The sequence below is a fragment of the Cryptomeria japonica genome, chromosome 3 (assembly GCF_030272615.1).
Source record: "Cryptomeria japonica chromosome 3, Sugi_1.0, whole genome shotgun sequence".
Lineage (NCBI taxonomy): Eukaryota > Viridiplantae > Streptophyta > Pinopsida > Cupressales > Cupressaceae > Cryptomeria > Cryptomeria japonica.
Window position 1 is genome coordinate 491,517,572 of NC_081407.1, and position 26,482 is coordinate 491,544,053.

General features: G+C 37.5%; 1 protein-coding gene across 1 annotated transcript in view; it reads right to left on the bottom strand.

The window, feature by feature from the left end:
- Positions 1-26,482, bottom strand: part of LOC131044547 (uncharacterized) — a 79,858-nt gene that overhangs the window by 31,533 nt on the left and 21,843 nt on the right. The window contains exon 3 of the mRNA XM_057977901.1: positions 24,332-24,357. Coding sequence (XP_057833884.1) covers positions 24,332-24,357 — 26 coding nt within the window. The remainder of the gene's footprint in view (positions 1-24,331; positions 24,358-26,482) is intronic.

Sequence of the window (26,482 nt, forward strand, 5' to 3'; positions counted from 1 at the left end):
GATATGTGAAATATGTCGACTAATTCTGGAGGTGACTTTATTTTGGCTACGTAGCATTGAAGTTTCTCTTTTTAACGCCTCCTTTATGAAGAGGGATATCGTGGCTGTCAATGCTTTTCCATTTTTTTGTTCATGCAACTTGTGAAAGGTAGTGGAGCTGTCAAAAGACGTTTTTCTGTGCTCCGTCATGTTGTTTGTAATTAGGGCTGGCGGATTCCAATTGCCTTGGGCAACATTGGAATCCGCCTAAGGGGGCCAGCCCCTTCTCCAACATATAGGGCCAGGACCCATACCTCTCGGCTTCACCTAAAAGGTCCCCACGCTACACCCAAACCCAACACGCCACCATGATAGGGCCGACCCTATCCATTACGCATAAAAGGAATTAAATAAAATGTTTAATTTGCAAAGAAGGCCGACATGATTAGAAGTATTGCTACTCCTATAAATAAAGCATATACTTCACATAATATTCATTCATTCAGTTTTCAAGTAGATGCGAAATATATCCTGAGGAAGCGAAATACATATTCAAGGCAGTTGATAACAGCGAACTTCATTAAAGGGCAGCAGATCATTAATAGGAGACAGCGAACTTCATCAAAGGCAGCAGATCATCACCAAAAGATAGAGAACTCCATTGAAGGCTCAAGCAAACCCTCTAGAAGGACTGCGAACTAGTTGAAAGGTGCAGCTAACCCTTGTTATGCACAGCAAGTCAGATTAGAAGGACTGCAAATCATGATCTCTATCAGTAAACTAATTGTGTAGACTTCTATGTCATCTTCCTTGTGACTGCAACATCTATACTCCAGATAAGTGTGTAATTATCAGTTGAATACAAAACCATAATCAGATCTGAGGATCTTTTCTGGTTGGGTTTTTCCTCCTAGGAGGTTTTCCCAGGGTAACTGTGCCTTGTCATTATGCATTCATTTCCTTACTATGCTTAAATCTGGAAAACAATAAATCTAATTAACCTAGTTAGAAACTAATTCTGATTTTCTGAGTTTTATTCAATCTGAAAGTACTAAAATTAACACGTCAGCTCTATCCAAAGGCCACGTTATTTTTTGAAACAATATCTTGGGTCAGCATAAAGGGCATGAAGCTTATGATAATAATTTGGTATTGAATTTTTGGTAGCTGGAGTTTTCTTTCTATTTCTTTGAAGCAACGCCTATCATCCAAAATTGGTGTGCGTTTATGGTAGAAGGCAGTTGCAGCAGTTACCGGAACGTTTTCTGGGGATGTCTTTATGGCTCGATTCTTTTGGAATTGATTTTAAATTTTTATTGGCTGTGAGTTTTGTGTAGAGGGTGGCATGGTATATGTTAGGAGAATTATTCAGAAATTACGAACTCAGCAAACACATCTTGGAGTATTAAAAAAGGGCTGGATATAGACGCATATAAGTTTTGAGATTGAATTCATGATGTGGTTAAGAAATTAAAAAACAGCTTTCGTTTTACTTTTTTTGCAAAATAGAGTCGATGTCTTTGACTGGAAGTGGGACGGCTTTAAAGACACTACTAAAGGCTAGATTTTGAATACATATCGTGCATGTTTTTAATATATGCAAAGATCGTGCTTTCTGGTCAACATGTTTGAAGGTGCCACATACGGTGAGATGTGTTGGGAATAAAGTTGTGAAGTCGTGCAAAAGAATACATGAGGAGATAGAGTCAACTTGATTAAAAAACTAGAGTGCTGGATGTTTTTGTGTTAAAAATGGCATTGAAATTTTTTCTGGATTATCAAATGGCAGATACAAGTGTGTACGTTTTTTTAAAAAGAGGGTGTGCCGCTTGTAAAACAGGGAGAAATTGTTATGTTTTAAAAAAGCCTACCTATATATTTGCACGATTTGAGTGGAGGCTATCTTTGTCTTTTGTGTCACCATGACGTTACAGCAGAGAGAGTGTCAGCCTTTGCTGGCGATGAATTCTGAACTATCGATGGCTGTTTGGATGTTACATTCAGAAGTTTGTTTCAGCAAATAAAGGAGATTTACACTTATTGATTTCAAAGTTGCTATTTTGAAGGGACTTAGAGCTCTCTTTTGTTTTGGAGTTGGTGCCTTTGCTGCTCTCAGTTGGTGCTGAGAGGAGAGTTGGTGCTCTCTTTGATAGTTGTTTTCTCTGTAATCTGGGTTGGTGCCCATTTTGAGATAATAGAAGTCTTTTGATGACATCGTTTTTACCTGAAAGGGTTTTCCACGAGAAATTCTTGTGTTTAAGTTTTGGTGATTGCTTACTTTATATTTTATATGGTTTCATGCTTTTTAAGAATTTAAAATTTCTGCAATACTGATACAGATGTATGATATGCAAACACAATAGTCATATATAATGCAAAACAGGTTACATCTTTTGTTGCATTGCCTTATATAAACCATTTCTTTTGTTTCCTATTAACAACTTCCCCAAGCATCTAGTTTACAAACTAATGTATATTTATTAATCTATTACTGTTATTCATCTAACATATATAAGAACATTAGGTTATTATTATAATGTAATTTCTTACACAAACATTTACAACATATGAAACACACTTTTAGATCACAATGACCACAAAGGTAAAGAAACCCCCCAATCCAAATGATTTGGAGCATTTGTGAATGTCATCAGCCACCCACTCTTGCCACTTTATAATTCAATCCTGTGTCTCCTAGTATTGATCAACCTACATTGACACTTGTATGCATTCACTAATGCCTAACTCTTTACTCCACACTCAACAATCAGCCACCCCTATCAATCTATGTGTCTAGTGCCCTGCTGAAATGACATTCTAAATTACAGCATTCAACACGCCTCATACTATACCATAATATGTATAAGATATGTCATGACTCATTACCCAACTATAATGAGCAACATCCCTAGTGTACTACCCATATCACAAAATAAAAATAACACAGGAATGGCTTTTCCTCCTGCCATTATATTGCTATGTAACAACACTCTAAAATTAGAAGCCAAAAATGGGAACACTACACTACAAACACTGAAACACCAAACTAGGAAACCAAAATTGTGACAACAAACCCAACTGGGAAACCAAAATGTGACAGCACACCAAACTAGAATAGCAAATGCAACTGCCAAACAAAAAAGCTATAATCATGCAAAAAATAGGAAAACTATCTACTACCATCAAAACTGCCTCCCAAACAATATTTCCAATCTCCAAGCGATATGCTAACTAGAGATGGGAATGTCCCCCCATGCTTTAGTGGGTACTCCAATGGCACAAGCAATAGGTGACATGATAAAAGCTTTCATTTTAAATGTGTTTTGTTCAACTGCAACTGTACCTAATTACAATGGTGCCCTTATGGCTCCAATTACAAAAAATTTACATAGTGGTAAAACATACTAGGTATTCCAAAATTATACAAGAATAATTCGAGTGACATTGAAATGCTTGAAAACTTAAGAAACAAGTGATGACACCACCATGTTTAGTCTAAGAAACTATGTGGTTTGCAAAAAAAAATATAAGATATTTCTTCAAAGGGTCTAGAACTCAAGAACTATTTCATCCAAGGAAAAATCACTTGGCCAGCAGTACCACTACTTATATTTGGAAAGCTCCTAGAATCTTAAATTTACAAACCAATGAGAATCTGACCAAGTCAATGAAGTATGGATTGCGTCATAAAACAATCCATGATTACATTGAAGAGGGCCATGAGATTGATTATAATCAAGGGCAAATCAAACAAGAAAAAATCGAAGAAGTGGCTTGACAGGCACAACCCTACATATTGCAGCAATGCTATATTGGTTTTGAAACCTATCTCCTTTGCCTTTTGTGAAATAAAAACAAAGATTACAAAAGAGGACAGAAAATACAGACTTTCTCAAATACTTATGAGTCTCATTCATTTGTGACTCAATGTACCTAAATCCAAAAACTGTTTATACCTTGGAACTCTATTCACCAGAAATTTTAGATAGGGACTCCGAATATATAATAATGAACACACAAATAGGTGAATCTTATATTTTTCGCATGAAATACACAATGCACATAACATGATATACTCTCTTCTCATATGATATTCTATTGATCTCTTGATGATATGATCTTCGAAAGTAATATATTATTGTAGAGGAGGAACTGCATATCCTTAGACATTTCCCAACTTTTATGCCACTTTGTGTGGATGACTTCAATGCATGGTCCTAGCACTCAATTGATCACTTTTGGAGCACTTGCTTGGCCAAAACCCAAATCCAATACATTGTTATGCCATATTACACAAAGAAATCCTAATCCAATTCTTAGAGCATTGGCCATCCCCACCGTACTATGTCTATTATTCTCAGTGAACCACGGGGACGCGTCCCCCCCCTTTTTGGGCGCGCCCCCCCGTCAGAGACGTCTCGGGGACGGGGGGACGGGGACGCGACGTCCCCCGCCGTCCCGCCACCGCCACCCAAACACCGCCGGGACGTGGAGACGTCCCCGCGTCTCCCAGGGAGACGTGGAGACGTCTGGGCGTCTCCGTGGGAGACACCTGGGCGTCTCCCCGTCCCTCAAGAGACGTCCAGGCGTCTCTCGAGGGACGGGGAGACGCCTAGGCATCTCCCGCGTTCCCACGCGAACTAAAGACAGTTTTTTATTGTTTTTAAGTTTTTTTATAACATGTGCTTTTTGGGGGGGGTTAAGGGGTAACCCTAATTGGACGTGGGCCCCACCCTACCCCCCAAAACAACACAAAAGCATGTTTATTTTGGATTTCACTCTCATTTTGGAAAACTGATTTTTTTTCCAGCAACTTGAAGAAGAGGAAATACTTGAAGAAGATTGATTGAAGGGGTGAGAAAAGTGAATGCAAGCGTGATAGGAGCTAGAAGAAGCAAGAAGAAGAGGAAGAAGAAGATTCTTCTACATTTTGGAGAGATTTTTCAAGCACAAGGTAGGGTTTTTCAACTTCTTCTTGTTTTTTTTTGTTTTACTTTCTGATTTTCATTGTTCTATGTCATTTTTGGTTTTGTTTTCCCTATTCATCTCAAGACTCAAAATGAGATTTGATGTTGAATCTTGAGGGCAAAATGATTCATCATTTTGCCCTCAAGATTCAACATCAAATCTCATTTTGAGATGAATAGGAAAAAAATTTAAAAATATATTGTTAAACAAGGCTGATTTTATTTTTATTTTTATTTTTATTTTGTGAAATGCAATGTCAATTTGAAAATTTCACAATGAGCTCCCAAGGCACGAGTGAAGATAACATGGAAATCCATTCTCATAGTGAGAATGATTCAGAATATGAACCTGAAAATGAGGGGGGTGACCATGGGGCTGATCCTGGAGCCCAATCTAGTTCTATGGCAAGTGCACCAGCTAGTACAGGTTGCCCTTCAGAGTTGTTGGCACCATATGCTAGGGGTCATTTTGATCCTAAGTCTCCTCTAAAACAGTTTGCTTCACAAATATCAGTACAAGGCACTGCATCACATTCAAGTGGGGGAACAAGGAAGTGGAAGTGCAATATTTGTGACAGAGAATGGTTCGGTAGCATTAGCAGGGTGAATGCACACTTTTTGTTTTGGAGAGGAAAAGGCGTGAAACATTGTAAGTTTTTGGAGGAACCCAAAAATATATAGTATAGAATTGAGTTTAACAGGCTTTGGGGGGTTCCAGATGACACAAATATTTCAATGCCTACTACTTTGTCTGCTAGGGCATCACTTCACGACAGCCAGAATGTGCCAGTGCCACATACTTCTCATGCTTCACAAGCGGGAGGAATGATGTTTGGATCTCCATCTACTTCCACTTCTACTGCTGCCAGGGCTGGGAAACGTAAGTTGCATACACCACAGAGCAACCCCATTGCTGATATGTTTAATGTGCAGCTGAGAGATGAGATAGATGAATCCATTGGCAATTTCTTCTTTGCCAATGGCATTCCATTTCATGTTACACGGTCTCCTTATTATAGGAAGATGATGGATATGGTGGCCAAGGGAGGACCATCTTATGTGCCACCAGGGGAGACGAAAATGAGGACCTCGATCTTGGATAAAAGCTATTCCAAGATCAATATTTTGATGGAGAAGATGAAGACATGTTGGGCGGCATCGGGGTGCAGCATAGTTATGGATGGGTGGACGAACATTAGCCATCGTCCACTCATCAACGTCATGGTCACATGTGCAGAGGGCCCATACTTCCTTAGAGCAGTTGATTGTACAGGGCATCGTAAAGATGCTGATTTCCAGTTTCAGGTCCTCAGGGAGGCTATTGAGGAGGTTGGGCCACAAAATGTGGTCCAAGTAGTGACAGATGCAGCCTATGTGTGTAGAGCAGCAGGGAGACTCGTTGAGGCAGCCTATAGACACATTTGGTGGACCCCATGTTGTGTGCATGCCATGAACAATGCACTCAAGGACATGGGGAAGATTGACTGGATTAGAGGAGTGGTCACCGATGCGAGAGATGTGCAGATGTTTATCTGCAACCACCACACTTCACATGCACTCTTCAGGACCTTCGCGAAGAAGGAGTTCTTGAAACCAGTTGAGACTAGATATGCATCCTATTTCATTCTCTTGGAGAGAATGATTGAGTTGCAAGAGGCATTGCAACTCATGGTTATGACTAATGAGTGGAATAGGTGGGCTGAGGCCAAGAAAGAGCAGGGGAGAAGGGTGAAGGAGATAGTGAAGAGTGATGTGTTTTGGACTGATGCGAAATACATTGTCCCCATCATTTCTCCAGTATTCCAGGTGATCAGATATGGGGATGGGGATGCACCTAACCTTGGAGAGGTGTATGAGTGCATTGACTCTATGCTTGACCAGATGAGGGCTGCTGTGCGAGTGAAGGACCCCTCTCTAGCATTCTACAATGAGCAAATCCGGCCTATCATTCAGAGTAGATGGGACAAGTTGAACACTCCTTTGCATATGGCTGCCTTTGCCTTGAATCCTAAGTGGTACAAGGCTAGACCGGGTAGAATGACACCGATTGAGGATGATGAGGTGAAGGCGGGTTTCTTTAGGTGCATAGAGAAGATGTTTGATTCCAGAGATGCCGGCACAATGCGCACTGAGTGGGGAAGATTTGCCACTCTTAGAGGTTATTCAGATGCGGCAAAGATGGATATAGACACTATGGCACAGGAGGACCCACTTTTGTGGTGGACTTGTCATGGCCCGAAATCTTTGACCACCACTCTAGCCATCCGTCTGCTATCCCAGGTTTCCAGTTCTTCAGCTGCTGAGAGGAACTGGTCTACATATAGCTTCATCCACTCTCTTAAGAGGAACAGACTTACCTCTAAGAGAGCAGAGAAGCTTGTGGCTGTACACAGTGCTTTGCGTCTCATTGACCGCAAGACACTTATGTACAAGGAGAGTCTAGCAGCACGATGGGATGTAGAGCCAGAGGAGCCTTCACAGATTGATGAGGATGATCCTACCACTTCAGATGCAGGGCTAGTTGGTGTGAGCTTGAGGGACCTTGATCCTCAAGAGTCCAGCAGTTCCAGTGAGGAGGAGTTCGCAGATGATTAGAGGCCTCCATTAGCTACAGTTTGAGTTTTCACTTTTCAGTTTTGTCATTTTGTATTTGACTCGTCTCTTTTGTAATGCTATTGCTACACGTATTTGTATTTGGCTACTCATTGTAATGATGAATCATGTAATCATCTTTATTATTATAGACTTTGCAATGGCATCAAATATTCATATTTTTGGTTTTCCTTTTTCGATATTCATATGATAGAAATGAGAAATCTCCAATTTGACAATTTCATTTGTCAAATTTTATTTACTTTTACTTTTAGCAATTAGTTACGTATCACTAATCTAAGTAATCTTGGTATTTCCTATAGTTTAATTTGAAATCTAATTCTTATACTGTTATACTGTTATACATCTTTTCAAAACTAGTTTTTCAAGTACTATATGTATATATATGAGCACCACCACCCCGCCACCCCCCCCGCCGCCGTCCCCCCGCCGTCCCCCCACCGTCCCCAAATTTAGGCCCTTGGTCCCCCCGTCCCGGAAACGCGTCCCCCTCGTCCCCCCGTCCCCCCGTCCCCAACGCCCGTGGAATCTATCCTTTGGACAAACTGCAACCACAAATTCATCCCTCTATTTTCATATTCAAATTTAACCATTTCCCTGCAAACTCTTCTAGAATGATTGCTACCTGTTGGTCAACACAAAAGACGTTTTGTATTGTGCGTATGGAGATTGTATTTAAATGATAACCCAAGTTCCTTCTAATAAATTATCGAATATCAAGAAAGCGTCAAGGACAACATACCAACAACATATATAGCGTGTCAATTGTAGGTTTAGCTATCAAATTCTACACCAACATCCAACATCTCTATTATTTCTCTATTTCGATTGCTATTTAATCAGTCCAACACTCTTTCCCTCCATTATACCCCGTTGCAACAATGTTTCTTAGCACCACCTAGTTTTCCTTAACACAAATATCATCCAAGAAATCATTTTACGTAAGTACTGAAGATCTGTCTTTGCTCAAGACAAACCTATGCCATCAAGACAAAATTCCTTCTAGAAGGATAGGACAATGAGCAAAGCTCTATCCCAAGTGCTTCAACTCTAATCTCTACGTCATCCCAATTCTCTAAAATCAGATCCAATTCCAAATTTTCAATTACAGGTTTTTGTTGCATTGTAATGGTAGTCAAAGTCACATCACATCACTTTCAATGGAAACCATAACGCATCTCAATTTATTTTGATTTATAGTTCAAATCTCTATTTTCTTTTTTGCAGGTCCTCAATTTATCTAGGAACTGAATTGTATTGATCAATAGTAGGGAGGATGTGTTTTGTTCCCTCCAATTAAATATTAGATTGTAGGAGTCTTAGGAAGAACGAGTAACAAAATTGGTAAACCGTAAAATAACTCTCCTAATCCAACGCCCATACAAAAAGAACATTCTACTCCCTTTTTATGCATGATAATACTTTACTACAATGTTTCTTACATACCAGTGCCCCTTAAGAATGAAGTGGGCCCATAAAAAGCCTACAAAAGTTCTATATCTGTTGCCAAAAGGCCTTAGTTATATTGTACTACCCAAAAGGTCTTAGTTATATTGTAATACCCAAAAGTATGTCACGTGATTCTTCTTGTTGGCATGTCACACAAGAAGCATCTCTTAACCCTAACTTATTCAACCTTGTGAATTAATATAATATTATCAACATTAGTTCGATGTATTATTAATTTTGCTGGATTTCATGTTATCAATGTTAGGTAGGGTGGAATCGGTTCTTCTAGATATTAGGCATATATGATGTGAAATGAATTATTTGTTTGGCCTTCACTAATTTGCACATGTATGATCAATACAAAATTTGTTTTCATATCTAAAGAATCTAATACTCTTCCTTCACTTATTTGAGTGTCAAGAACCAACAATTAAATTACAACTACCAAGCTATACACTCAAAAGAACTTCCTTCCTCCTCCAATATTCTTTTATAAACAACACTATACACTTTACTAATAGTTGTGCTTAAAATTTATCTAATTCATCTCATATAGTATGAACTTTTGTCAATCATTTAATGCAATAATAGGGTGCATTTTACAATGTTGCTGACCTAATTGTGGCTTGATAAAGGCTATGAAATTTCAAATTTATTTTTTCTTATTTGCAGCTTCTTCCACTAATCTCTACTAAACATTTGGTTCTCAAGAATTTCAACAATTTGTGGCATTAATAAAAAGGACGTCTCAAGTAATAAACATCTTTAGCTGGCCTGTTAATTAGCCAAATCAAGATAATCCAAGTTTCAGTTCGAAGGAGGATGTTGAATGGGTGAAACCTGAGGAAGGATGGATTAAGGTTAATCTTGATAGAGCTTCGAAAGGAAATCCAAGGCCTTCAGGTCCAGGGTATGTTATGAGAGACTCGAACAGGAACATTCTAGCAATGGGGGCTAAAAAACTTGAAGATGGCACTAATAATGAGGCCTAGTGTCAAGCGGCTCTTATGGAGGTTAAAATGGCACAGAAATTGGCTGTCGAACAACTCCATTTTTAGGGCGATTTTTTTATCGTTGTGAATGTGATCATCAAAGGTTAGGCAATGGCATGGAGGCTTAATAAATTCATATTTTTTATTAGAAATCTTTCAAAATCCTTTTTAAAAATTTAAAATTCCACACATCAAAGGTTAGGCAGTGGCATGGAGGCTTAATAAATTTATATTTTTATTAGAAATCTTTTAAAATCCTTTAAAAAATTGAAAATTTCGCACACCCCAAGGAGTGGAAACAGCATGGCAGATGTACTGTCAAAGCATGCAACTTTATTTAATGATGGGCAGAAGGAAGAATGTTGAAAAGATTATTGAGATCTCAATCTCGATCCTTAAGGCATTCGTACACTGCCATTCGGGTGTTAATTATGGCAAGTTATGTGCTATTGTGATGGGGAGCATGACTATGCTTTAAAATTGTCTTCCATGCCATTTCATTCCCTGCAGTTCAATTCTCAGGACAATGGTGGCAAGAGTGGCAACGGGTGGCATTGAGATCGCAGGGATGGATGCAAATTTCACACTAATCACCACAAAGCAACAATTGGCATTCTTAGGCAAGGTGATAGAGAAAAGGTTACGGAGTATTGTTAATTTTGAAGAGCCCATATTTGGGTTGATGTAAGATATTTTGTAGGGAGAAGAGTTCATGAGAGCCAAACATTGATATCGAACCAATGTTGACATTGCCTCTCTGGTAAAGGCATGGGGTTTGGAATTGGATGGTAAGGAGGAAGTGAGTTGGGTGATGGAGAGATGTGTCAAGGAGGATTGGCACTATGGCATGAAATCTTTGATGGCCATGGCCAAACCAGGGGTTGGTTTTATGGCTCGTGATGGTGAGTGGTCGAAGATGTGGGAGCTCAAGCCACCAATTCGACCCTTCATGCATTGGAGTGCCATGTCAAACAATGAAGAACGAAGTGTTAAAGCCCATATCGAGTAGAACACACTCAAGGACTTTCTACGAGAAGACATTATCATTGATACCATCATAAACATCACCACAAAATCTAACATGGTCTTCTCAATATGGATGCTTTAGACTGCATTAACCATGCTCTATCCAACAAAGCATCATACATTATCATTGATACCATCATAAACGTCACCACAAAATCTAACACTAGCAAGTAACCTGCAACAAAGTCCTTCGGGCCATTGAAATACCTAATAGTAATGGCTTCCTCATCTTGGCCTTATACACTCTAGTGGGCTAGTCAAGCTAGAGCCTTCATCAGCAACATTGTTTGTCAATATAAGATTCATTATCTCACTAACAATGGTCATAGCACCATCATATTAAAAATCCATCAACTTTTATTGGGTTTCTCTCAATTGTTGTGTCCTCCCAAAAGTGTCAATCATTTGCGCCATCATCTCAACCAAAAGTGGCCTCACTAAACAAATATGAGCATGCAATACTTCACCAACTCATTCCTTAATAACCTCAATCTTCATTGTTCAACAGTTCAACTATCCCATATCTGTGAGAAAGCCTTCTTTATCACAATAATACTTGTTATATGTTGGCTGTCGTGATGGTCATCATTATCACAATCAACCAAATATTGTGTTATATATTTGCATATACTACCATAACCAAACACAGAACTCAATGAGTTTCCAAACAAGTGTTGTCCTCTGGTATGTACTTTCTTGCTGCAAACATAAATTACCATATTCTTGTGTCTCCGTTGCATATTGTAAAGCATTGGCATCTTGCATTCTTTTTTTCTCAAATTTCATTTTAACTTCGCTCCTTTTTAATTACAAACCCACTCAAAATCTCATACACCAACCATTGACAAACATGTGCACATAACAAAGTAGAGTAATATTGATGCCAATACCTTTGATCCAATTGTCATTTACCATAAAAATTGTCTTATAGATACCAAATATTAGATTGATCCTCCTCATTCCCATTTAAGCATGCAATCGCATCTTATTCCTCCATCGATTTAATTTTGCCTAGCTATTTTATCATGTATACTTATCCAACTATAATCTAAAAAGTTGATTCCAAAGGAGATTTGAGGTGGGCTCTGTAATCCTGGTGGAAGGTGAACAATCTTCCGCCATTGCTGATTTGCAAAGCTCCCCTCCCTCCTTGTTCTCTTGCTGTCCCTGGGTGTTGATTCTTGTTTATTTTGGGTGTCCTTTGTGGGGTCTTGGGGGTGCTCTTTTGTAATTCTGCTTTTGTTTTTTATTTCCCACTTAACTTTCAATTTTCAAATTGTCCCCTTTTTGAATTGATGGTGCCCTCTTTGTGCCTGGACGTACCCAGCATTTAATGTCTGACAGTGGAGTGTGTACCTCCCAAGGGTCCTGTGGAATATTGTACATTGAGTGGCAGAAACAGTAAAGAGAAGTCATTTAGAGACTTGTGACAGGTGACGAGACAGAAAATTTTGAATTTTATGAGGTTTGAAGTGAAAGGAGATGTAACAATCTGTGGAGGTCAACATGTCGAAGGAGAAGAAGGTAAGACCCCTTTCCCTCTGGTCCTAGGACTCTTGTACTTGTTCCGAATTCTGGTTTGATCATTACTTTGGATAGAGAAGAAGGTAGGCTAACAAATGTGGCCATATTATTTGCGGCTCTTGACTGTGATAAACACCCTGCAAGGAAGTTTTTGGATGAATGTATTTTTAATTTATGGTGCAAAAAACTAACATTGCATGTGACCTCCTATAGAATGGTTCAGAAAGCTTTATTTCTTGTGTTTTCCAAAAATCATGCCATGCAATGAAGGGCTATTTTGAAGCAATTTTGGAATGTAGGTAATTCAATTTTCAGAGCCCTTGCTTGGTTTCCAAATGTGTTAAACGAAAAAAGCCTTGGCTTTTTTAACTCCTAGGTGGGTAATTGTGAAGAACACCCCACCTTAGCTGTGGTCTTTTCTGACACAGATACTGTCTGCATTAGACAAAGTTATTAAAGTGGAAGAGACAAGAGCAACTCTTCTTCATATGGATGCTAGATTGATGGTTTCTCTGCATCCCAAGATAGAAATCCCTAATGAAATAGGGGAGGAGTTGGGTGAAAACTTGTTAACTTGCAACATTGAGATTTGGGGGGGGCGTTGAATGCCTATTTCTTGTGCAAAAAAGGTCATCAAAGAAAAAATTGCCCTAATTTTAAAAATAGAAACATGGATGACCCAAAAATTCACCCGAAACTTTTTGATTCTAACCCTGAACAGCCTTAGGGTGAAGGTTTGAATAATGGAAACCCTAGTGTAAATATTGTAGCTGACATAGATATGGGAGATCGAACAGAGTCCAAACTAAAAGAAAAAGAAAATAATGCTCTCCCTATTAGTAATTCTACTAAAGATAATCAAAAGAGTGTGAATGGGTTTGTAGAACTATTAATTGTGCCTAATTACAACCCTGGGCACAAGAAAAGTGCCCAAGAATTGGTCTTAGACAAGATTAAACAAAGAATTTTAGAGGTTAGATATGAAGCCATGCAGAATTGGAATAAAGAATTGGAACCAGTGGGAGCTGTAGTGTCCTTGGCTAATGAGGAGCTCAGAGGGGGGAAAGGTACTAACCCTATTCCAGAGGGCTCTCCTTTCACTAGTGATGAAGAGTTGTCTAGGGAGGGTGATCCCTGGCCTTAGAGGTTTGGGGGAAAATAGATTGGCATGGAAATAGTGAGGACGAGGTTGGTGATATTGATATGGATTGGCATGGAAATGAAAAAAGAATTGGTATAAGATGAAAAATAGACTTAAATCTATTTCACCGTGTTAAAGGATTAAAGCATGAAAATAAGAGCATATGGTTTACTTGGTGTAACTCTCAAAAAGGGAATAGGAGAATATACTGCAAACTTGATAGGCTCTATACTAATAGCAATAGAGAATATTTCAATTTTGATATTACTGATTCTGCAGGCATGGTAAAAGTTTATCCTAGTTCCTTGTCTTATCACCACCTTATTTTTGTAAAGATCCTTATTTATAAGGAAAACCAAAGTTTATCAAGAAGGATAACAAACTCATTCTTAACACCACCATGCTTAAGGAGGAGGATTTTAATAAGGCCATTCTCAAACTCAGAAATCAATAGATTCTTGTTGAAAGACCTTTCTGCTATTGATAGATGGAATACCAATGTTAAGAGCTAGTTTGTTATCTTTCAACCTATCGGAAAGAAGAGAGCCATGGATAGTGGGAAGGCTGAAAATGAACTTCAAGAAAAGTTGTTCACCCTGGAATCTAGTCTGCAGAATGACCCCTGCAATGACGTGATGAATGAAGAATTAAGTTCTGTTAAACATTGTCTGGGGATTTTCCAAACCACAAAGAACCCGAGGCCTAAAAGTCAGGTCAAAAATGTAAAATTTTCTTTGCATATATTAGAGAAAAGAATGTTAAAGAAAATGTGGGTTGTGTATGGGCTGGAGATTCATTGTTGATCAGGACTCAGGAGGATGTCAAGATTGCCATAATGCTAGGAGCTTTTGTTAAAAATATCATCCCAAGGAAGAACTCTAATGAAGACAAACAGAGATTAGCAAAAGATATCTCCAAAGTTGAAATAATCTCTGTTATTCAACCCCTCAACAATGACAAGTCTCCTGGAGCTGATGGACTGCCTATGAATTTTAAAAAAAGAATATTGATTGGACCAAACTGATGATCTTTATCAAATATACTCAAGGTTATTTCTAAAGGTTCTTTAAGTAGTACTATTAGATTGCTACAAGGATGGGCCCAAAACTTTAGTGAAGAATTGGAGGCCCATTACATTACTCAATGTTTCATATAAGATTCTAGCAAAAATCCTTGCTTTAAGACTTGTGGACATTCTTCCTTCCTTTATTAGCAAAACTCAGACTGGGTTTATAAAAGCTAGATATATCTTAAAAATCTCCTTACTAGTTGGGAGATCCTGGAATGGGCCAGATTATCTAATCAGCATATCGGTATGCTCTTCCTTGATTTTGAAAAAGCTTATGACAGAGTAGAATGGCCCTTTCTCTTGATTGTTAATGTTTTAGCAACACAGAAATCTGAAGCAAGATACACAGAATTTAACCTGGGAAAACCCTCCACTTGAGGGTGAAAAAACCCAGCCCACTCAAAAATGAACTTTATTATATCTCTGAAAATGAATGCAACTGATGATAGTTTCAGATTACTATCAATCACAATAAGATAAGTTTGATTCTCTACAAATCAATAATGACAATGAAATCAAATGATACATCTCATAAGACTGAAAACTCTGAACACAGAAAACATAAAATATAACTGATCTGTCAGACTACACATGCACAATATTCTCAACTCGCTCTCAAAATGAGAAGCCACCAATATATCTATCAATCTGCTGAAGAGGAAGAAGACCACGAAACTGAAGGAGCGGTGAATATAAAGAATCGAATTACAAAATGAAGAGACTCCACGATGAAGGGGAAGAGTCACCGACAAAGGAATGAAGAGACTCCGCAGTGGAGAGGAATAGTCACCGACAGAGACATGAAGAGACTCCACGGTGGAGAGGAAGAGTCACCAGCAGCTACAAAGATAATTCACCAAAATCCTCATAACCATCTCACCGACAGCAAACAATAACTGAAGTCACAAATTAAATAAAGGACGATGAAGATCTTCTATCGCAGCTATAAATTCAACATTGATGACTCTAGAGGCCTTTGGGTTCCCTCATTGTTTTTGTCAAATGATCAATACCCTACTTGAGGATGTTGTGGCTCAAGTGGATATGAATGGATCATTGTCTGATCAGTTTCAATTGCAGAGATCTACTAGGCAAGGTTGTCCTTTGCCCCTACTCTATTTTTTATCGCATTTGATGCTATCTTTTACATTCTAAGAAACTCAAGTCTAAGCCCTAAGGTTAGGGGGGTGACACTCCCTAATGAGGGGGGCCTATTAAACATTCAGTTTGTTGATGATATTGATCTCTTTGTGAAGCTTGAAGAAGACAACTTTGAAGTTTTAATGTAGAAACTTGATACTTTTTGTAAACCATCCGGTGCTAAGCTCTAAATTGTCAAAATCTATAATGCTTAGCTGGGAATATTCTCCTCTAGAGTGGTTTAGCATATATGATTTTCAATGGGGGGAACGTAACAAACAAACTAGGGACATAACAAACAAGTTAGGGATGTAACAACACTAAAGGTGGTTTAGAATTGAAAGCTTTGAAAAAGCATGGTGCCTCATTGTATATCATATGAATTCTAAAATCCATGGTTGGAAAAGAGCCTTGGAAAATCTTGGTAAGAAACAATATCCAAATGGAAGTTCCAACGCATGCCAAATCCTGGAAGCATCTTAACCTCTATGACTTATTGTTTAGCAAGTTCCCTGTCTCCCCTATTGGTTCCAAAGTCTTTAATAGTATATGGAAAGCTTGGGAGCAAGTTAAGGTGTTGATTAAAGGTTGTGATTTTTTTGATAAACAAAACAATTAAGTGTTTCTTTCAAGATCAAAATGGTGGAATTTATACAATAAAGTGAAGCCTCTTGCTATGTTACAAGGGTGTTCTACTAAATCCTGGTTCAACAAAGGTATTAAGAACTTCAACAATATTCTAAGTAATAATCGGTTGAAAACTTGGGCTTCCCAAAGAGCAGAATTTGATCTACCACATATTCAATGAAGAACTTACTCTGTTCTTAGGAAAGCTTAAAAGGTGTTTCTCTTCCCTATTCAGCCTGGTAACGTTGATGACAGTCTTGATAATAGTAAATTGTGTGATGAAACAGGAATACATAAGTGAACTCCAAGGTGATATATGGTTCTATTGAAGCCTTAAATCTTCTTCTAAACAGTGGTCTTAAAATTTTAAGCACATTTGGTCTAATATTGTTGAGCCAAAAAAAGCTTTCTTTAAGTGGTTATTATTGTTAAGAAAATTGCCTTGTTCTTTGCACTATTCGAGTCTGAACCTCTGCCCCATCAGTAGGGTTCCCAAGACTCTGAAACACGTTTTCTTTGACTGATTTTATGCTAAAGAAATTTGGCTTTTATTCTTTGCTGACCTGGGGAGTTGGGGTTATAGGGGCAATTTGACTTGGCATGAAATTCTTTTTCACTATGTGGCTGGATTATGTAAATCTTTTAATATGTTTTGGCTTGTTCTTTCTACTGAAATTTTGTTGTTTTATGGAAAGTTAGATATAAGGATTGGTTTTTATGGAAAGCTAGATATAAGGATTGGGTGGCTCTTCACATCTAGGTTCCAAATCTAATAATGAAGCAAAGTGGGAAGACTAGCTAGTAGGTCTCAAAGCACAGCTTATGTGGATGGGCCACATAATATGCTTGGGTTTGAAAGTGACTCTAAAATGGTAATAGATGCAGTTAAGAAAAAAATCTTGTCCTAACTGGCATCTCCACACATTATTAGAGGAAGTCACATCCTGGGTCAAAGACTTAATTAAATATCCTTTGAACTTTGTTAGAGAGAGTGGAATGTGGTGGCAGATTAGCTTGCTAATCAAGCAGCTCTCCCATTGAATTTTCGTTCCTAGAAAGCAAATATATGAAGGACCAGGAAATTCTACAATAGCATATTTTACACAACCAGCACCCCTAAAGATTGCGGCCTTCTTATACTTAGTGATGAGCTCTTAACCTCAACTTGCCTCTTTACACACATACTCTCCTCTCATCAATCATTATTATCTAAGGCAACATGGTGTTGTTAAGTATTGTAAGTTTTGATGGCTCATAAAGGCGTCGGAAGCTATTTGTGCAGTTTTTGGTATAGCATATCTATGGTCTGTCTTGGTTGTTTGCCGCAATCCTTTGCTTAAGGTGGTAGGTACGTTTGTAGAAGGTTTATATTTTGGCCCACTAGGGTTCTTGTTTACTTCAGCTACACTTAATCTTAGGCAGTTTATACAGTTTATAAATGGTTGTATTTTTCTATTTTAAAGGGCAGAGGCCCCTTAATACTATTAAAATATTGTAATGTTTCTTTAATGGTCATCTTAGTTGCCTTAGGAAGTTTCCCATTCTGTCTTCAGTTCACGATTGTTTAATTTAGAAACATCGTCTTTGTAAATCTATTTAAAGAGCCTTTGTCTCCTTTGTTTAATACATCGAATTATTTGAACATGGTATTAGAGTCAGTCTAGGTCTGACTCCCTCACGGAGGTGCCCAAGATTTTGGGAGGGTTTTCTTGTTTTGCAATTCCCGTGAGGGTTCTATAATTTGCGTAATTTCGTGGTTTTTTCCTCTAGTCGAGGGTTTCTGGCATCGTTTTTCTTCAAGTCGCAGGTTTGTGAAAAATTGTGGTCTTCTTTCTTTTTCTCCCGTGAGACATTCTGCAACGTCTATTCTACACGCAATGAGAAGGGTTTTTTTTCGGACGTGTGATAGCTCGGCTCACTATGTTTTGTGCACGCGTTTTTTCCTAGTCATGCTTTTATTGAAGTGTTGTTTTTCTAGGTTCCATGGCGCGTTTTAGTTCTTTCGTGCCTCTTCTGTTTTTTTCCTGCACCGCGACCCTTTTGTGAACGACTCAACTCACAACTAGGCATTTTTTGTAATGTCCCCATTTTTCCAGTGAACACTCAGGAGTCATAGATTCATCTGTTAGCCATCTCCGCAAGTGAATTTAGTGGACAGGGGATGATTTTGGGTGCAAAAGGTTTATACTTAGCCAAAATTGGGCTAAGTTACTTTTTCTAAAAAATAGAAAAAGTTTATTTAAATGGTGTTTTAAAAGTAACTTTATATTATAATAAAGTGGCCCCTTGGCACATTTCCCTAGAAGTTATAACTTAAAGGTTATAACTTAAATATATGGCCACTTTTAATGAGGAATTAGACCCTCGATAGGTCAAACCACTTAGGGGAAGTATTTTTTTAATAAAATAAACATTGTAACATGTTTTATGATGCCAAAAATCCAAGCCTAACCCAAAATTCGAATTAGGGTTTGAGGAATGTTAAAAGAGCATTTGGGGAGTTCATTTGTGCATTATGTTTGATGAATTTTTGGAGAATCCTTTACTTTCAGCAGGTTTGCAGCAATTTGGCAGAATTGTGGAGCAGATTTGAAGACGAAAACCTTCAAATTGCAGGTGTAGGACGAAAACCCTTCCACCTATCAACATATTGATCTTCATTGGAGGCTCTTTTCAGGTCATTGGGGCCAAATTTCAGATCAAATCAGAGAAATTCAGCTTCACAAGGGAATAAATTTCAGATCTGAGCAGAGAGGTCACAATTTCCAGCAAGTTTGTAACCCCAATCAGCAGATTGTACCTTCCCCAAGCTAGCCATACCACCAAATCTTGCCTGCAGTTTTCGATAAAATAAATAAAAGGGTTTTAACAAGGTTCTTTGGTACCAAAATTATTGTTAGCAACTAATAAGAAAAATTCCAATACTTATTTAGTGAAATTGGTTCATACTGAAGCTACAGGAGCAAATCAGCGGGTAGAAAGCACACCAAATTGGAGTCTCTCCTCGGGAAAGTTCAAGAATTGCATTGGAATTAGGATTTCTTCACAAATTTGTTTTAGATAATTATTTAGTAGGTGAATAAAGCTCATTGGAGCCATTAGTTGCAGTTGGAGGTGCTTCATTCAATCTTTCCACCTGTTCAGGCCAATAAATCACCTTCAATTCTCAACAGTAAACTCCCGGTAGGCCATTATTGGCTTGGGATGTTAAAAATAATCATTTATTTCCATTTGTTCTTTGCTGATAAATAAAATCAGAAGTCTGCAACTTAACTTCAGTCAATTATTCTTTATGAATTTGCACTTGTACTCATTTCTACATTGTCAAAGTTTCAAGCATAAACCTCAAAAAATCCAAAAAACCTCAAACTACATTAAAAAACCAAAATTCCAACCGCTGGTCAAAGAAATCAGACTCAGAAAAACATATCAAATTGTTCCAATCAGCATTCGCCATCTTTCAATTTTGTCCTCCTACTACTCACGATTGGGTGTTTGCTTTTGATGCCACAAGGGTTTTCTGCAAGCTCATGACGTCGTCGCCCTCTATTTGCCCGCACAACGTGGAGTTTTGGGTTCGTGTTCTCAGGTTTTTTTTTATCACAGATCACGGCTTCAATGTACCTTCATAATTTTTTTAACTCGCAAAACTAGTTTGTGCTGGCTCATCTATGTCTTCTACACCTGTGACCTAGGGGTTTTGTGATGATCCTTTTTTTTAGCTTCATTTTTTTTTAAAAATCCCGAGGATTGTTAAAATATTTGATGTTATTAAACAATAAAGCAAAAGCTCTATATAAAGAATTTACAATAGACGATGTTTCGAAAAGAAACAATCATAAATTGACGCTGAAAATAGAAACTAACTAAAGACGACTAAGATGACTAAGATGACCATTAAAGAAACATTACAATATTCTAATACCCTCCCTTAATGGTCATCGTTCTAACTACCCAAAGAAAAACAAAGAAGGTTGCCCCTTTCTTCTCAAAATGTTTTGCAACATGAGCTTGCCATTGACCCTGTCATTGAGATGAGCTTGCCACTGAACCTCCAAGAATCTGGAGAACTTCTAGATAACACAAATCATCCACAAACTTTTGTAGATGAGCATGATGCCCCAAAACAAACTACAAGAAGCCAAGATTTTTGAGAAAAAAATCGCCAAACCTAGAAACTGAAATTTACAGTGCATCGCTTTTTCAAAAAAAAACAGTAAAATCCCTACCCATGATTTTTTAGGATAAAATCAAGCAAAACCTAACACGATTATTGAAGCAAAAAACAAAAAAGCCTTACAATAATTTTTGAGGAGAAATTATAAACCAAACAGAATAATTTTTAAAGTAAAAAAATATAACCAAACAGAATAATTTTTTTAGGATAAATATTATAATAACCCAATAGAATAAGTTTTTTAGGATAAAAATTATTAAAACCCTCCAAGAATTTTTTTAGGGAAAAAATTATTAAAACCCATCAAAAAAAATTTAATAAAACCCATCAGAACATCTCTAGGCGACCAAACAATGAGGCAAATTGTGTGCCCTAGTCACATTGTTGCAGGGAGATGAAGACGTTGAACAAGGCCTGGCTCCTGCAGCCCTAGACTGCAGGTACAGAGATCTAAAACCCTAGGTCGCAGGATGCAAAATACAAATGCGAGTTGTAGTTCTAAAACACCACATTCACAAACAAAAACTAGAAATCCACAAGTACGAAAAAAAAGACGCAACCAGTAGGAGCACGAAAAAATCCTGCCAAAAAATTTGTGCAGAAACCAAAGCCCTCACGCGAGCAAACATGGAAAGACGTCACACATACAAGGATGATGCGAAATAACCAGTTGTGCGGACAAAAAACAAACTGAGTCGTGGACAAAGAGGAAGAATGCCCGATGGTAGAAACCATAGAAACGGGACTCGCCCAGACTCGGTGAGTCCGAGTACGAGTCATGCTCGACGAGTCCGAGTACGAGTCATGCTCAGCGAGTCCTAGGGACTCGAACTCGGACTCGTCCGAGTCTAGCGAGTAAACTCGCCAAACTCACCGAGTTGACAAGTTTGGCTCAAACTCGCCAAACTCGGTGAGTCCCGAGCCCCAAACTCGACTACTGGTTGGGTTAGTAAAATGACAAAAAAAAACATTTTAAAAAGTTTTTTTAAAATGAATGGTATAGTCTTTGTTCACTACAACCTCCGCCTGAGAATGAGAAAAATTAGGGTTACAACATGTCAGCCAATAGAAAAATAACACCCGACGCCTTTATTAAATAATAAGTTTTTTTGGCGCTGCCCCTTGACCCCGCAAGGGGCAATGCCCCTTGACCCCACCTTGGGGGCGCTGCCCCCAAACCCCCGTCGAAAAATATGGGGGGAAACTGCATCGATAGAAGTAGGGACAATTTAACCTCCGAGTCTGACACTGATTGGATCGACTAGGTAGATATAGAGGCTGAGACTGTAGCCATGGCAGAGGAGGAGCGGAGAGCACAAGCACAGACAGGAGATTCAGAGGCAGATAATGACACGGATGTTCCTGATGTTGGTGAGCATGGCATGGTGTCACGGGGAGCGGCTATGGTTGTCGAATCATCCAGGACCTACCTTAGACGCCTTCGCAAGGGGTCGGGGCCGGAGGGTGCAGGCTCCTCTGAGCCATAGGCTTGTAGTTGTATTTACCTTTGGTATTTGTATGAAACATTTGATGATGATCATATGATGACATGGATTTTTTATTCCATGAGTTTTGTAATATTGTATACATTGGACAATATTTATATATCTATGTTTGTTATTTTCTTCAGCTACAATTTGCGTTTATGCTTATGTGATTGATGTATACTTGTGTATGTAATCAAATGAGCTGAGTTTGATGATGTTATTGTGTCTTTAAGATGTTTTCAATAAAGGGTGTCTGAAACAAGTTTTAAATATTTAAAAATCTCTAAATTTCTTGAGTTTTTCACTTTCCCGAGTCCAGCCGAGTCCTGAGTCCGAGTCCAAGTCAGCCTTGCCGAGTCCGAGTCCCGTTTCTTTGGTAGAAACGCAAGTTCAAAAACAAGTTGCGTGGAAAAATACAAATAGAACCCATGACAAAAAAAACAGGTCGCAAATCGCGCACCCTGTGATGAAAACGTCCACAAATGATGTCGAACGGCAAACATGACCAGACACAAGCCAAAAACTTCTCACGATTTTCACCAACTTTACTCACGAATAGAAAGAAACAAACACGCAATTCGGCTTAACAAAAGAAAACCTGCACGATCTTCAAATGCAACACCCAAACTACCCACGAACACAAGTCCACGAACCCACAAAAATTTCGATTATAGCTCCAAAAAAGCTCACGAGATTTTGCAAAGATTTCAACAAAACCTCCAATGATTTATAAAAAATTGAAAAAACAAATTTCTGGAAAAAAAATTCTAGATAAGAAGAGGTTACGAATTTTTTCTCAAAAGATTTGCCAAATTTTATGAAATCCCATTGGCCTACTCTATACCATGTTTAAATGATGAGCAAGAGCTCTATATAAAGAATTTACAAGAAACGATGTTTCTAAAAGAAACAATCGTAAATTGAAGCTGAAAATAGAAACTAACTAAAGACGACTAAGATGACTAAGATGACCATTAAAGAAACATTACATTATTTTAATAAGGATGAAGGGTTCATTTGTTGGCAATATGTTTGCTTGTGACAGGTTTTATAATTTTTCCTTAAAAACTATTTGGGGGTTTTTTATAATTTTTTGTCCTTAAAAAATTATTATGGGTTTTTTATAATGTTTTCCCTAAAAAATTATCTATATGGGTCTTTTTTATTTTTTCCTCAAAAATCATGTCTGGGTCTTTTCAATTTTTTCCTCAAAAATTGTGTTTGGTTTTGATCGATTTTTCACCTCAAAAATCGTATTTGGCTTTTTCGATTTTCTCCTCATAAATCATGTCTAGGTTTTGTGTGATTTTCTCCCAAAAATCGTATTTTTTCTTGTAAACAGGGTTTTGCTTGATTTTTTCCACAAAAATTGTGGTTTCTTGCAATTGTTTTCGATCACACGTAGAGTTGCTAGGGCAATGGTCTGCACAAGGGTTTGTCGATTTTTTCCACAAAATCGTGGTTGTTTTTCTTAAGCAGTTCACATTTGGCAATTTTCTCCTCAAAATTGTGGTGTTAGCTTGAGAAGTTGTTATTGGTATCTTTGGCTACAGGGAGGGACAATTTTGTTTCTCAACATCAATTAGGACGAGTCTCAATTTGTTTTGGTTATCTTGGTCATTTCCAAAAGTTTTGTAGAATCAAGGAGGCTCTCGGCAGCAAGCTCATTTTGCGGAGCGATTTGAAGAGAAAGGGGCAGCTTTCTCTATGCATTTGTGACCAAAGATCCTGCAAATTATGTCTTTTGTAGGGTAGTTAGAACGAAAACCATTTAAGGAAGGGTACTAAAAGATTGTAATGTTTCTTTAATGGTCATCTTAGTTGCTTTAGGAAGTTTCCTTTTCTGTCTTCAGTTGACGATTTTTTCATTTAGAAACATCGTCTTTGTAAATCTATTTAAGGAGCATTCGTCTCCTTTGTTTAATACATCGAATTATTTGAACAAATAGAACCTTGTAATTAAAATCTAAAAAGAACAATCATGAAAGCAAAAAAAATATTGATACTTTGAATGGTAAAAGGTGACAATCACTGAATTTTTGTGTGCGCTGCTTGCTATTGGCCCTATAATGGGACATTGACCGTGCAAGTAACAATATATTTGTCAAACATGTATTGTAAGAAAATGGTAAAAACTTACGTTTGTGGTACTTTGTATGCTGGTAGCTGATGTTGATTAAATTGCAGCGCATGTCAAAAACAAACAAAAAAATTAAAGAATCATTAGAAAACTAAAATTACCGACTGATACATTCAATTTGCCTCCTACAAATTTGTAACAAGCTTAATCAGCATAACCAAAACAAATACTAATGAAAATTTTAAGGAAAGCTTTCATTCAAAACTTCAAAAAACATATATGAATAATATACATAAGTATATAATCACCCCTAATATCTTGGCAACAAAACATATATGCAAGAAAAATGCCCACATCCTTCATAGAGAACTATCAGGTTGCATTACTAATTATCTTAATCTTCGTAGGTTATATCATTAGATTTTTCATCAAACCATATGATATATCCTAAAATGATCAGCTTTTTCCAATGTAAGGAACATCCTGATAAACACTGTCTCGATATAGTGTACAGACTTCACCCAGCTATAAATATTAGATATTAAGCATTTTTTAAACCAGTTCTCAATCACAAATCTAGTGTAGTGCACATTCATGGAGTAATCACATTTTCAAGTTTGTGTGGATAAAAGACATGCAAATTCATGAAATGGCAATTGAAAAATAAATAGGCAGTGCGATCATCTCCTTTCAGAACAATTAAATTCCATTATGCATGTATATTTTGATTACAACTCCATACTGCAAAAAAAAACTCAATCTGTCACCCCACCCTAAGCCATAAAATGCCGCCCCCATATCAAATACAGTTCAGTTAATTCATATGCCACCACAAATGAAGTTTATCCCCATTGGCTATCATAGAAATTATTTAGCAGCTATGTGCAACAGCGACTGTCTGTGCACATGTGTGAGTACTGTATATGAATCTGTCTGAAGAAATTGTGTACGTGTGTGAGTACTGTATATGAATATGTCTAAAGAAATTGAGACAGGAATTTGAATAGACATTACAATCAATTTGTAAATTCTTACTTAAATATTCATCCATTGACACCCTTCTCTATCTAATATGCCTTCTGAAGAAAGTGAAACAGCAATTCAAATAGATATCACAAATCAATTGATACATCCATTCTTAATTATGTATGTTACCGGAATCATGGCTCAGGGTCTAGGTGCAGGGCCAGGTTCGAGCCGGGTCCGGAACCAGATTCGGTTCGACCCTGGGTTCGTACTGGGTTTGTAGCTGAGTGAAATCACCGGAAATCCCTGCAAATCAATGGAAATTGCTGCAAATCGCCGGGAATCAAAGCAGATCACGGGAAATTTCTGGACTAATCATACTTCTTGCCGTAATTAACCGCCATTTTTGCTGTATCCAATCTTTCAATTCTTCAGTAGCCGTATTTAATCATCGTTTTTGTTGTATTCAATCTTCAAGTACATAGTTTTGTATAATTTTAGGGATTTACCATACCGGTATTTAACATAGTATTTTTTTCAAAAAACTGTAGTTTTTTTAAATTTACTTTTATATATTTAATAATGTCTAGCAAAATATGTTTTTTATTTATTTATTAATTTTTAAAGTTTTTTTAATAAATTCATATATATAATATTATTATATATAACTGGAATTGGTAACTTAGTTAATTATTAACTCACTTAGATGCCTCTCTCTCTAAAATATTTACTTGATAGCCATGCATGCTATTGAGGAACAGTGTGACATAAATGCCTTCTATAATGTGTGTATGCAGCACAAAATACATTTAAAAATTTTAAGGATTGTTATTCCGAATTGTTGAACAAGTGATGCAGTTATAGTAAGTTTGTAGAGACTTGTGTTTGTGCTGTGCATAAAGTCTGTGTACACGTCTAGTATCAAATGTTTATGTTGTTTAACTTTTGTGTATGTATGCATTCACACATGAACAACATTTGAAGTGCATGCATAAGGCATAAACATGAGTATAAATATTACATAGACATGTAAGGAAATGTGTACATACTGAAGTAATTGTCTTATGTAGAAATCCATGTGTGTTTTTATACATCTTTACATGAGTATAATGCCCATATGTCCATATGTACAACATATGCATGTATGTACACAGTATATACTTATGTCTATGTATGCAGTACATTTTAGTCATTTATATTTTCTTGTAACTGTTTCAAATCCAACAATTATAGATTCTACAGTAC